The sequence below is a fragment of the Emys orbicularis genome, chromosome 2 (assembly GCF_028017835.1).
Source record: "Emys orbicularis isolate rEmyOrb1 chromosome 2, rEmyOrb1.hap1, whole genome shotgun sequence".
In the NCBI taxonomy this organism is placed as follows: Eukaryota; Metazoa; Chordata; order Testudines; family Emydidae; genus Emys; species Emys orbicularis.
Window position 1 is genome coordinate 202,990,052 of NC_088684.1, and position 12,886 is coordinate 203,002,937.

A 12,886-nucleotide genomic window follows, 5' to 3' on the forward strand; every position below is an offset into this window, starting at 1 on the left:
ACTGTTACACTGTAAAGCACCACACTTTTCCCATTCATATAAAAGCAACAGAGGAAAGAGACCTGGGTATGTTGGATAATCACAGGATCGCTATGACTCACTAATATGATGTGATTACCAAAAAGGCAAATGTGATCCTGGGATGGATTGTGTGAGGTATTTCCAGTTCAGATAGAGAAGTATTAATGCCATTGAACGAGGTACTGGTAAGATCTCATTTGGTATACTGTATACAATTCTGTTCACCCATGTTCAAGAAATTCAAAGTGGAACAGGTATACAAAGAAGATCTACTAGGATTATCAGGGGAATGGAGAGCCTATTTTATGAGAGGAGACTAAAAGAGTTCATTTTATTTAGCCTAGTAAAATCAAGGCTGAGCGGGGCTATGATTGATCTCTGTGTATACATCGGGGGGGGGGGGGTAAATACCAAGGAGGAAGAAGAGCTATTTAAGCTAAAAGATGATGTTGGCACAAGAGCAAATGGATACAAACTGACCACAAATAAAGGAAGGTTTCCAGTCATCAGAGGAGTGAGGTTCTAGAACAGCCTCCTAGTAGGAGTTGTGGGGGCAAACAACTTAATTAGTTTTAAGAGAGAGCTTGACAAATTTATGATTGTATGATGGGGTTGCCTGTGGGGAGGGAGGGCTGAGCTCAACAGCCCTGGAAGGTCCCTTCCAGTTTATATCTTATATTTCTAAAATCTTATACTCCCCCGCCCCCCCCCTAGAATATTCTGTTGTGGGTTGTTGTTGTTGTGGGTTCTGTTTTGGGCTGTTGTTTTTTTTGTCTTCCTCTGAAGCATCAGAAATGGCCAAACTGGAGATGGGACACTGGACAGGGTGAGTTGGCACTCTGGCTAGTTCTTGATCACATGCTCAGGGTCTAACTGATTGCCATATGTGGGATCAGGAAGGAATTTTCCCCTATGTCAGATTGGCAGTGACTTTGCCAGGTTTTCTCCTTTGTCTCCAGCCTGGGGCGCAGGTTGCTTGCCAGGATCAGTTGGATATCTCTCGCTTAATCATTTGCCTGCCATTGTGGGGCTTGGGCATTGGTGTGCTTATGGCACACAATAGCTTCATCTCCCAATGCTCTAATTTCAGTTGATGGGTTCAGTGTGCAGATGCTGGGTGGTGTTGGAGGTCTGTGATACGCAGGACATCATACTGGATCATCTGGTGGTCCCTTTTGGCCTTAAACTCTCTGATTCTATCATTCAAAACCTACCTCTTTCAACCTAGACTTCTCACAGTAACATCACCAAAGAAAAATAAAAGAATCCCAGTCTCTGCTGGCTGGTGGAAAAAGAGAAAAACAGAAGAATATATCGTTGAGTGCACTTTCTAATTTGGGGAGGCAGTCAGATACCACAGTGATGGGAACCATACACAAGCCTAGATAGATAGAGATAGAAAATGATGTTAAAAACAGGGTTGGTGTAAATTTTTGCAATTTGATGTGCACATATACCTCCCATTGAGTTACCGGGCATACCAATGGGTAGGATTTGGTCCTTCATATTTTTCAAGCTTTTCCTGCTGTTAACAGTTCTTTAAATTCGTACTTTGATGTCTCTAAAGAATGTCAGTCCCCATCTAAAATGTATGCAAATTAGAGCTCTTGATGACAGCCTAGTTTTTTTTGCTAAGACTAATAACTGCATATTTCAATAAAGCATGTCAGCCGATTGATAAAGGAAATGCTTTAATTTGAACTGTTGTACCAGACATATTTAGTTATAAAATGACAACATTCTTTTAGGCTTAGGGTTACATAAATGATTAACCCTTTTGTAATTCTGCCTCACAGTTTAACAAGTAATCTGCACCTGTGGCAATCAGGTGGTAGACAATGCTCTTGACTCTCATTAAGTTCAGGTGATTTATTTCTTTCAGATATCAAGTACGTGATATTTCAGCCTCGCTACATAAATTGCATCGTAGCTGCGTCTTGTAAATGAAATGATTAAGAAAATCATGTCCCAATCTTTCTTGTTCAGAGAAAGTGTGAACCAATGATGCTTTGTAACAGTTTCATAAGCTGATACTAAGGAATTTTCCTAAATTCGCTAAGGGGTGACATTCACATTCTAAAGGGGGGGAGGGGGGAAAGGCATTTCTAATGTGTCTGATGGCAGAGCCTTCCAGTTGCAGCTCCACTTCTAATTTTCTTCCTCCACATCTAGAAAAGTTTCCAGTCTTACACCAATTTTGTCCCTCATGTGACTGAATTTGGCCCTTAGTGTTTTAATCTGTGATTCAAAATATGCCTACCTACTGTACCATATTTATATTTTTCATTAAAAGGGCGCATTACTAGTTTAAGGGACCATGGAGCCCCATGGCTATGGAAGGTTAGGGGATCCTTAACAGTCAAGGATTTTCCTGGCCTCCCTCAACATTTTGTCTGTGCTTGACCCCTGCCCTGAGGTGCTCATGCCGTTGTTGACCACAGGATATTGCTGCTTATAAAATAGGACACCAGGGTTGGTGAATAAAAGAGAAGAAGAGGATGATGTGAGACCATAAGACCAACGATTTTTATACAATAATTGTCCAAAACACCATTGTAAGTTACTGTTTTGGACAGCACAGTAGAGTTTTGTGTTTTTTTTAGTAAGGGATAGGTCAAATGGTATTATTTTGGATGTGGAGCATCCCATATCACTAGTATGTGCAATCTAATGAGATTTGCCTATGAGATTATTATGAACATATATATTAACTTCGACAATGTGTGGCCTAATGGTATCGATTTTGACAATGTGGACCCTAATGGTAACATTCTCATTGACATCAAACAGCTGGATTGTGAGGATTCTGCTATCCTTTTTGAGGGTTTTTTTTTCCTGTTTTTATGTATTATAAAACTATTATTCTGTTTGCTGTCATGTTTTTATTGTATACAATGATGATAAAATAGGCATCAGTGTTTGCGAATAAATAGGACATGATTTGATTTTAAAATCTCTTTTAGGTGCACTCTTTACAGATGAGTACAGCAGCAGAGTGGTACATGCCAGTTATTTTCCTTCAGGAAGCTACATCTCAATTAACAAAGTTGATAGACTGATTGTCTTAATGCAAATTCATGCAACAATGATTTCAGAGCTAGCAAATGCTTTAGTGTGATGGCCCAGAAAGGAAGGAGAATCCTCTGCATATATCCGTCATAGCACATTCATTACAGTAGTAAGATTTAGTGGGGGGGTTTTCTTTCACTATAGTTGTATTTTTCTTTCACTAGACTTCATCCTTAAATGCATGGTTTAAATGTCGGTTTCATGTCTGATGTGAGGTGTTGCAGTGTTCCATGGCTTCTAGCACCATAAGCGTAACCTGGAAGAATAGAAAAGAAAACCCTTTAAAATTGTAAGACAAGACTATGGGAGCATTCAAAGTACAGAGGGGAAAAATATGAGATGTGGTCAAAATTGAAAAACAATATGCCAAAGCATTTCTCTTTGTTCTTATTGCCCACAGGACAGAGGGTGCAGGATCCTTTCAGGATAGTGGGGACAAGAGAGGAGTGCATTGATTTCACTATGTGAAAAAACAGTTTGTTAGCTGATCAAATATCTTCACCGATAGCTACATTGTAAAATTGACAGGGCAGAGGATTTCTGAAGCAAATTTGCCTTTTTGTCTAGTAAGGCCTAATTCTCCTGTCATTGAAGTCTGTGGGCCTTTTGCTATTGATGTTAATGAAAGTTGGAACTGGCTGTGTCTCATAGAATATTTGCTGGTGGAGTTCTGTGTTGCTTAGATACGTCAGTGACTTGAGCCCTAAAATAGTGCAGATTGAGAGAGCTGCACATTTTAAGTTCTGACTGTTCATACAGAAGGATAATGCTAACAGTCGATATGATCAAATATGACCTTTTTTCATATGTCTGTATGTCTAGTGGTCACTGGCAACTCATGACATTTACTGATTGGCCATAAAATATTACATAGTTTTTGTGATGTTACCCTAAAATAGTATGTGGAATTGGAATTGGAAACTATTTCCTGAATAACTTGTGTCACTACCGCACCTTTTGTTGCGTGCTTGTTATTCTACAACTGTGGTAGCACATCATATACAATTCTGTAGTTTACCTCTGAACAGTACATAGATGTACTTAAAATGGGACCTGGATAGCTCAGAGGATTGGTAACAGGCTATAGAACCTTCCAGTTGTTTGTCACTGAGTCAAATCCATCAAGTTAATGAACGACCGAAAGTCTTTACAATCTAACTGTCTGTTTGCGATACGATATGGTGGATTTAATCTAGTTCATAGTAGACGTGTGTCTACATCCAAAATCCCACCATTACAATTGGACTAGAACCCATGCTAACTGTCTCAGCAAAGAAACCATGAATGGGAACTGAATTATCCTCTCACCAGACAGGTCGTCCTTCCAGAACTGGTTGAGACTTGGTGGTGGGGTGAAATCAGAGAGAGTGCACAGCTCCTCTTTCTCTGCTAAAAGCAGAGAACAAACTCCCCTCCTCTCCCTGGCTTGGGTAAGTAGTGTGGCCCAGAGCTTCTACTCCTCCTGGATACTGTGATGACAACTTCCCCACCAGTTTCAGTCTACAGGCAGCATGGAAAATTGTGCTTTTGCAGCCACCCATATTGCCCAGTTCTGCAGAAAACAAACAACTTTAATCTACATAGCTCGCACTCCAACAGTACATTCATTTCAAAAGGACATAAATCAATGTAATACTCCTAGGTGTATTACCTTTTTCGGTGAGGATAATTTGTATTAAACCATTTAAACTGTGTATTTATCTAATCTGACAAAATCACAAGAGATACTTATGCCAGCCATTTATGCGCCCCTTACCTGAGCACTTTAGGCACCTAAGGGCAGATCCTCAACGGGTGTGACGTGTCATAGCTCCACTGACTTCAGTGTACACCAGCTGAGATCCACCCCCCCCCCCCGAGAACGTTCAGATAGCAAGAGAGGCGCCTAACTTTCATATTAAAAACATGATTAAAGCTCAGAACACACAACTGATGCTTCAGTTAGGCAGAGCTCGGACATGCATGAGAAAATATGACAACAAGCTAATATTCTTAAACAATAGCTTCAAAAGAACTGTTTAAAGGATATTAGGCAGTAATATACATCTAAGATTTTCCTAATTCTGCAGAATATGAAAAGTATCCTAAAGAACAGCTTTTTGGATCTAAAGTATGCTTAAGGGCACTAAAATAGGACAGATTTTCTTTTTTGTAAATACTCCTCTAAAGTGTGAAGCATGAACTGTGTTGCAATCCAAGCTAAAGTACACCAATCAGTATTCTTACATATGATCTTTGGGATTCTCAAAGGATATTGATAATAGATAAAGACATATCCCTTTGATGTACTTGCAAAGGAAACCGTTAAGATTTCAGAGCAGACTGTAGGATTTTATTGCCAAAGTATTTTTCTTAAGATTGCTTTATCCTTTTGGAATGATATTAAGTTTCCAGTAACATTTCAGTGGTTATTTAATGCCATTAGGGCAGCAGTTTTCTGAAAAATTGCTAATAGTGCAATAAGGATTGAGAAGACCTTTAGAAATAATTTAAAGGGTAAAATGACTTTATTTTTTACAATAGCCAAAAAAACCTTCTAAATTATTTTTGAAATCCCTTTGCCAAACTATTATTAGATTTACAGTTGGGGCCAGATCTGCAACTGTATAAATTGGCGTAGTTCCATTAACTTCTATAGCAGGTGGGGATTCTGGATTTTAATTAATTACATGTTCATCATTGTTAGGGAAAAGATAGGATATCATACATGTCGATCAGGCCTTGGCTTTGAAATACATGACTCTCTTGCTAATTGGAATTCTTCTCTGTGTGGAGGGCCAGCACAAGGACTGTGCTCCAACTAAAACTTCAAATGATAGTTTAAGTGGTGCATAAGATTTATACGAGCCAACATCTGCGTGTGTGTATCTGTGTTTGTACATGTACACACTCGCACAAAGAAGGTGTATGTAATGTTTAGAATGAGTCATAATGTGGCATGATCTGATGGATATTTTCTGAAATTGTTTTTTATTGCTAATTAAGCTGTGGAGGCACTTTCAGTTATTTTAAATGACTGTTATATGGATGTATTTTAAAGCACATGAGACACTGGTGGAAAATGCCCATTCTGGAGGTACGTGGATTTTGCTCAGCTACATTCTAGATATACAACCTCTATTTTCATGTCTTTCTTTTTTTCAGGCGGAAGGTTCCAGGCTCCAGAGAGAGCTACGAGGATATTTAGCTGCCATCAAAGGTAACTTTTTAACAGGCTTAATATTTGTATTTATTTTTTTAATAGTTTTTGTAAAAAGATGCCCAAACAAATCGGCAGTTTTGAAATAATTTTAAATACATAATGGGGAATCAGAGTGTAGTTGTGTGGCTTGCCCAACAGACAAGGTCAAGTGAGAGAGATCATTTTTCTCATCATGGTGCCTCATTTCTGATTTGGTATCTTGCATAGGCGCTGTGGTCTAAGCTCTGAATTTCAAAATGTGTGACCCCTCATTACATGCGTGCAGCCTTGCACACGCATTTTTCCGTGCTATTCCTTATGCAGACAAGTGTTGTATTTCATGTGCACAAACTCCCATTTGAGCACGCAGAACAAGCAAAAACCAGAGCTTGCATTCTGTTATTCACCTTCACAAATGATAGTATCCAGAAAATATTATGTCCCAATAGAGGCCACTGGTGAACATGCTACCACTTGTGAACACTGCACTTGACCTTTTCAGCCATAATGCCTGAAGACCTTTCTGCTCAGGCAGTGGATCACTTCCTCTCACTCCTGATCAGTCTGACTCAGGCTCTAAGTCTTTGCATTGAGGTTTATCACACCTTTCTGACTGTCGGGTCCATAATATATTACCTTTCATCTACCAAAGAAAAAATAATTTCTTCTTTTGGGATCAAACCCAGACCTGAGTTGTTTTCTATGCTCTCCACAGAAGTTCACTGCACATCAGCCAAACATCGGGGATAAAGCAGAGTTGTTTAAATCCTAGTGGACATGTAAATCCAACCCACTGAACACAGTTACTCCCTGCAGAGAGGTTTCTCTTTTGTAATTGCCTCTTCTATAAAACCTTTGAAGGTATTTGGGGCCTGATTCTCTGGGGATAGCAAAAGAAGGAGGCCATTAGAGAGATGATAATATTTTCCTGATTCTTTATCCGGCCCCATCCCCAAGATGCTCTAACATGGACCAGCTAGCTACAGTGCCCAAAGGAGTTCTTGTTGCAGTTACTGCAAGTCATAACAAAGTTTCAGAGGACATGGATATTCTAGGAAATTCTTGTTGATGAGAATCACAATACGGGAGTAAAAAGAATGGCTCAAGTTGTTGTTTACCATTTATTGTTTGTATAATTGTGCAAGGCACTGTACAAAAAATTCATATAACAGGCATGTGACATTCCTTGGTATCTAGATCAGAACAAGCTATTTTAGTTGGAAGGAATATGAATTCCTTTTTTTTTTGGCAATGCCTGGTGCTAGTATTGTATCATCATTACTCAGACCCCTAGCATTACCAGCCATATATTTAGTGAAAGAAATTATGATGTGGCTGCTTGTTAGCCAGATCATCTTTCCTCAATGTAGGCTGATTATTTTCACAGTGCTTGGATTTCTGTGCTGGTGACAACAATCCTCCTCTTCATCTCTAATTATTTTTTAATGTTTTGCCCCTTAACATCCTTTATTTACTTCATTATTTAACAAGACTACCCTTTGCACCGAATTTACTTTTACTTTATGTGAAAGTTCTTGATTCGCTTTATCGGTAATGCTGGTCTCTTTGAACGTTTCTCGTAACGTTGCTTGTCGTCTACATTTGAAAATCTCTTGAACTCAGTTTATTACTAATATGATGAATGAAATAAGTTTGGTGGCTCAGTACCTTCCCAGTGATCATCTCAAGAAAAGTAACATAATCGCAACTAGTGTCAAATGGCATCCTTGTTGGGAATCATATTTAGCACAAAATGATCTTTTTTGCCAAGGCAGACATATAGCAGCTTTTGTTAAAAACACAAGGGACAGTGATATTGAATATGTAATGAGGAATTGCTGTAAATGTACTATACTAAGATTATGCAAACAATAAACATATTATTTCATAAAGGTAACAACACCCCATATTTACACTGTGCTAAATTGTGCCTGGGTTCTGCATGGCCACACAGGGCAATAATCCCTTCTCCCCTTGTGTGGCCATACAGCACTTCATAGAATCATAGAATATCAGGGTTGGAAGGGATCTCAGGAGGTCATCTAGTCCACCACCCTGCTCAAAGCAGGACCCATCCCCAGACAGATTTTTGCCCCAGATCCCTAAATGGCTCCCTCAAGGATTGAACTCTCAGCCCTGGGTTTAGCAGGCCAATGCTCAAACCACTGAGCTATATGTGGAGCTTGTTCTGGGTGTGGGTGGGGAACAGGGACTGCTCACCCAAAAGTGAGCAACTGAGCACAAGGTGTAGTCAGTCAGGAGTAATCCCCTCCCTTCCTCCGCCCCCCCCCCCCCGATGCAGTACGCTCCCCCATCCGCAGAGAACGGGGAGTGCCATAGGAATTGTACTTCAGAGAGACACCTGTGCCCTGGTACTCCTCCAAGGGCTGTAGAGGTCTATGCTGCCCTATGCTTGTAGTTGTGCCGAAAGGTTTAGATGAGCTCCTAGAAAAAGCAGCAGACGATTGTCCAGTCACATCAGTGATGAGGAAACTGCTGAACATTCTTCAACCTAATGTCAAAATTTGCATTAGTTGAAACTGCAACATTCCAGCCCACACAAGTATGAGTTGAGAGTGTTCACTGCAAAGCAAATAACAGATCAGTGTATAGTTCTTGAACTGGTCAGTGCCTCCACTGTAAAATGATAATATTATCTTGTAACACTGACATTTGAGGCATATGGAAATTCTGCTACTTTATCACAATTGCATTTACTGAATAGTACAACAACTGTTCTTGAATTGTTAGTTCTTCAAGGCAGGGACTGTCTTCATTTTGTGTATTTTACTGTGCTGAGCACATTGTTGGAGTTCAACAAATAAATAATAACAACAACAAACAATTGGGGACTTATACATAGGAGATGAGAGTCAGCACTTTCTAACCATATTAACAGAGAGAATGTATACAGTGACTTGGTATATTTGGAGAAGGGACTGTCTTTTTGTTCTGTGTTTTCACAGTGCCTAGCACAATGGGATTTTGGTCCATGACTGAGGTTCCTAGGTACTACAGTAATAGCAATAAATAATCATTAATAATTAGTCATATTTAGATGTTGTGTTTCTATAGTCAGGAAATACTGTTAGTTGATGTGCTAGGCAGAAACAGAAGTTTGACATTCTGAGCAGAATTACAGAGCCTGCATCAATTGCTGCTCTTTAATTATGGATACATTTTTGATGAGACGGCTGATACCCTTATCAGAACAGATTACACTGGTAGCTATTTTCAAAGATATAAGTACAGCAGAACAGCATCTGAGTCTGAGGAAGTGGACAAACTGAAACATTTAATCTCTAATTAAAAGGATTTTCTCTCTTATTTGGAAAAAAGCTGCCATGATATGAACTTAATTTTACTCCATGACATTAGAATCACAGGATTCTAGAAGTTAAATGTGGAAAAGCCGTAGCAGATCATTGCATGCTTCAAACAATGTGTAGTCAAATGACCCTTCTTTGACCATTTTTTGTTCATTCATTTTAATGTAAAGAAAAAGATCATTTCTGAATTTTAATAATGCACATTCCTAAAAGAAAAGAGTTTCTACAGCATTCATGCTCCTCCCTGAGCTCTGTGGTGCTTCCTAAACCTCTTGGCTTTAGCCTATTCAGGCCCTTCTTGTCCCTCTATGGCTCTTGCTCTTTTCTAGTAACCATTGGAAGGAATAAGGTAATTGTGTGTAGAATATTTGATTTTATGAGATGCTAATATGAGAATGCTACACCTCGCCTGCATTTCTGTATCATTGTGGCTACATTTCGCTGCATCTATTCAACCTGTATTAGTACTGTCATAGAGTAAAGGATTAAGGGAGTGGATAAAATTTCCCTGATTACTATAGTTTTCATCTGATGGCTGGGGTCCTTCCTTCCCTCAAACCTCTCTAGTATCAGGTGCCTTCAGGGCTCTCTGAGATTTTTATCTCTGAGCTCTTCAAAAGCCACAGAGAGTTGTAGTTGGCTCTAATCAAGGTTGCGTTTAATGCTCCTGAATTTTAAATAAATCCTAAATCAACCTCCCTTTTTGCACCTCTAAGTTATTTGCAAGGTACACAAAGGCATGTAGACGTTTACCTGCAGTTATTTGTGGATGCAAAGTGACGGGGTCAAGCCCTGTCTTTCTTTGATCATTTGATATGACATGGAAATGACAGCTGGTCTTCAGAAGAGCTGTAGGAAAGCTCTCACATTCTGTGGCTGACAGATTAGCTCCTATCACACATCGACATAAATTACTTAAAGTTAGCCATTTCATTTCTTAGAATTTGTCTTTTGGATAAGATTTACTAAAGAACTCTGTTAATTCCTCTGAGAACCTCACTTGGAAAAGACCCCTTCCCACTCGAGTAATAAAATACTAGGAGGCAGGCCAGATTACTTAGCTCAAGCCACATGTACAGAAATTTCTCATAGACTGAACAGGGCTCTCCATTTGGAACAAGGAGGTCAGCCCCAGAATGTGTAGATCACAAGGGAGCAACTGGAGTTCAGGGCCCACCACATAGCAACCTTGTTCCTCTGAACCCTATCCATGGCTCTCTGCTGGCTTTGGGCTCCCTAGCAGCCTGTTTTCATGGATGCTGTGCCATTATGGACTCCAATACCCTGCTGCCCCTGGAAACACCCATCAGTGGGAGCATCACATCTTGGAAGGTCTCCGCTTCTTCATGCTTTATAATGTTTAAAGCAATTTACTCCTAGAGTAGGTAGGGGCAGACTTGTTCCCTCCCATGCCTGGCCTGCTGCCTTCAGGCTTGTCCTTCTGCATGTGTGGATCCCTAATCTTGCTAAGAGCCCTTGCAAGATCCAGGGAAGGTGGCTCTTCTGCATGGAAAGAGGGAGTAGATTTCATCCATGCAAGGCTCTCAGGGGAAAGATACAGCCCTCAGTAGCTGGATTATTTCACACAGATTTTACCAAGTAACTCAATTATTTCATCATTTCTAGTGATTAAATAGTAAGTGATCCAATTACCAAGAACAAGCAATACTAATTCAAACAATTGATATTAAATATGAATTGCGAACCGCTCATCATTGGTACATTGGTAAATTATTTTACCATTCCTCAGAACTTAAATGGCTTTTTTAAAGTAATTTATCTTTCTCAGTGACAGCAGTTGAGAGAGAGAGACAGCACACAGCCTAGGAATGTCACTAATCCTCTTAATTTCAGTATTGAATAACACATGAGAGTTATCAGTATATGACAAACATTGAATGTGAATACAAATCAATAATCCCTGGACATTGTGAGTTCATGCTAAAACAGTTGTGTGCACACATACAAATGGGAAGCCAAACGCTGAAAGCCTGGCTGTAGATCATTGTACATATATACATACACACATGAAGAATATAGTAATAAATATAGCATAAAAACAATAGTCAGGAGGCAAGAATCATAGTCACGAGGCCAAATTTAGCCCTGTGGTGCAGCTAGGTACAACTCCCGTTATCTTAGGTTACATCTGAATTTGGTCTATGGGGTCTACAGCAATATGGGGAAAGAACAGATTATTGGGCATTGATAAAATATTATGTTTGCACTTTTCTGGTGTATTTTTGATACAGGCCAAGCATGATAAAGAGTCTTTACATTTTTTTTTAAACAGAAGTATAACTAGGATCTGCAACATTTAAATAATATTTGTCCTTTCTACTACTGCATTAATGGAAAAAAATGACTCGCTTGGAAAAAATATGAGCCTGTCTGGTCAGTTTTGCAGTTGTGTGTGTATTAATCCACGATACTCATAGGTTATGTTCTCACTTATTTATTTATCTATTTAGTCATTTTAAAAATTGATGCCCTGCGTGATATCTACATGTTCAGAGGGGTTGGTTGGTTGGTTTTCCTTTTGTTTTTTCAGGTTTTACAAATAATGAATGTTGAATTTTGTTATTGGTATTTGTTGTTGTTTTTATTTGCTGTTTCCTCTTGTGCATCTATTTATACATATCCTGTTTTATGTGCTTTTTAATTGTTTTTATATAAAATATAATGTTTAAAAGAAAGTATCTGTCAATAGAGATGATCTTATACCCAGCACTGATTTTTGTTTGTTCAGTATCATATCTGTGTCTGAGTTGAATGTAAACAGCAGCTAGATATAAAGCGAAGGGCTTTGTTGGCGTGTGTACTGCAGGAACATATGTTGTGGGTGTAGTACGCAGTGTGCTCAAGGGCACAAGAGCAGAAGAATGATGTTTCAGAGTGGATCAAAGTGTGAGTAAGGATGTGTGCATTTTTACTGAGTGAATGGTCAGAACACAGTATTCCTAAAAGCAACAATGCTGCTTAGTTTCTTTTTTTACTGGCTGAATTAATTTGTGGCAGTAGAAAGAGGATTTGATATAGAGCTCTACTAAAATATTTGAAAATACTCTCCATTTTGTCTGGTACATTCTAAATCACATTTAAAAAAAAATCAGTAATACCTTTAAGGTCCAGTGATGCATCATTCCTAGCAAGGATCGGGTAGCCATATCTAGAGAGGAGAGTGAATTCCAGCAGAGGGAGGGAAATCTTCCTTAAGCCCTTACCATCAATTTGAACACTCTGGGCTAGATTGTGGCATTAAATAACAGTCCTACACTGGGAGTGG

General features: G+C 39.2%; 1 protein-coding gene across 2 annotated transcripts in view; it reads left to right on the forward strand.

Moving 5' to 3' along the window:
* Positions 1–12,886, forward strand: part of AMPH (amphiphysin) — a 178,103-nt gene that overhangs the window by 90,550 nt on the left and 74,667 nt on the right. For both annotated transcript variants that reach the window (XM_065398613.1, XM_065398614.1), the window contains exon 3: positions 6,235–6,289. In XM_065398613.1, coding sequence (XP_065254685.1) covers positions 6,235–6,289 — 55 coding nt within the window. The remainder of the gene's footprint in view (positions 1–6,234; positions 6,290–12,886) is intronic.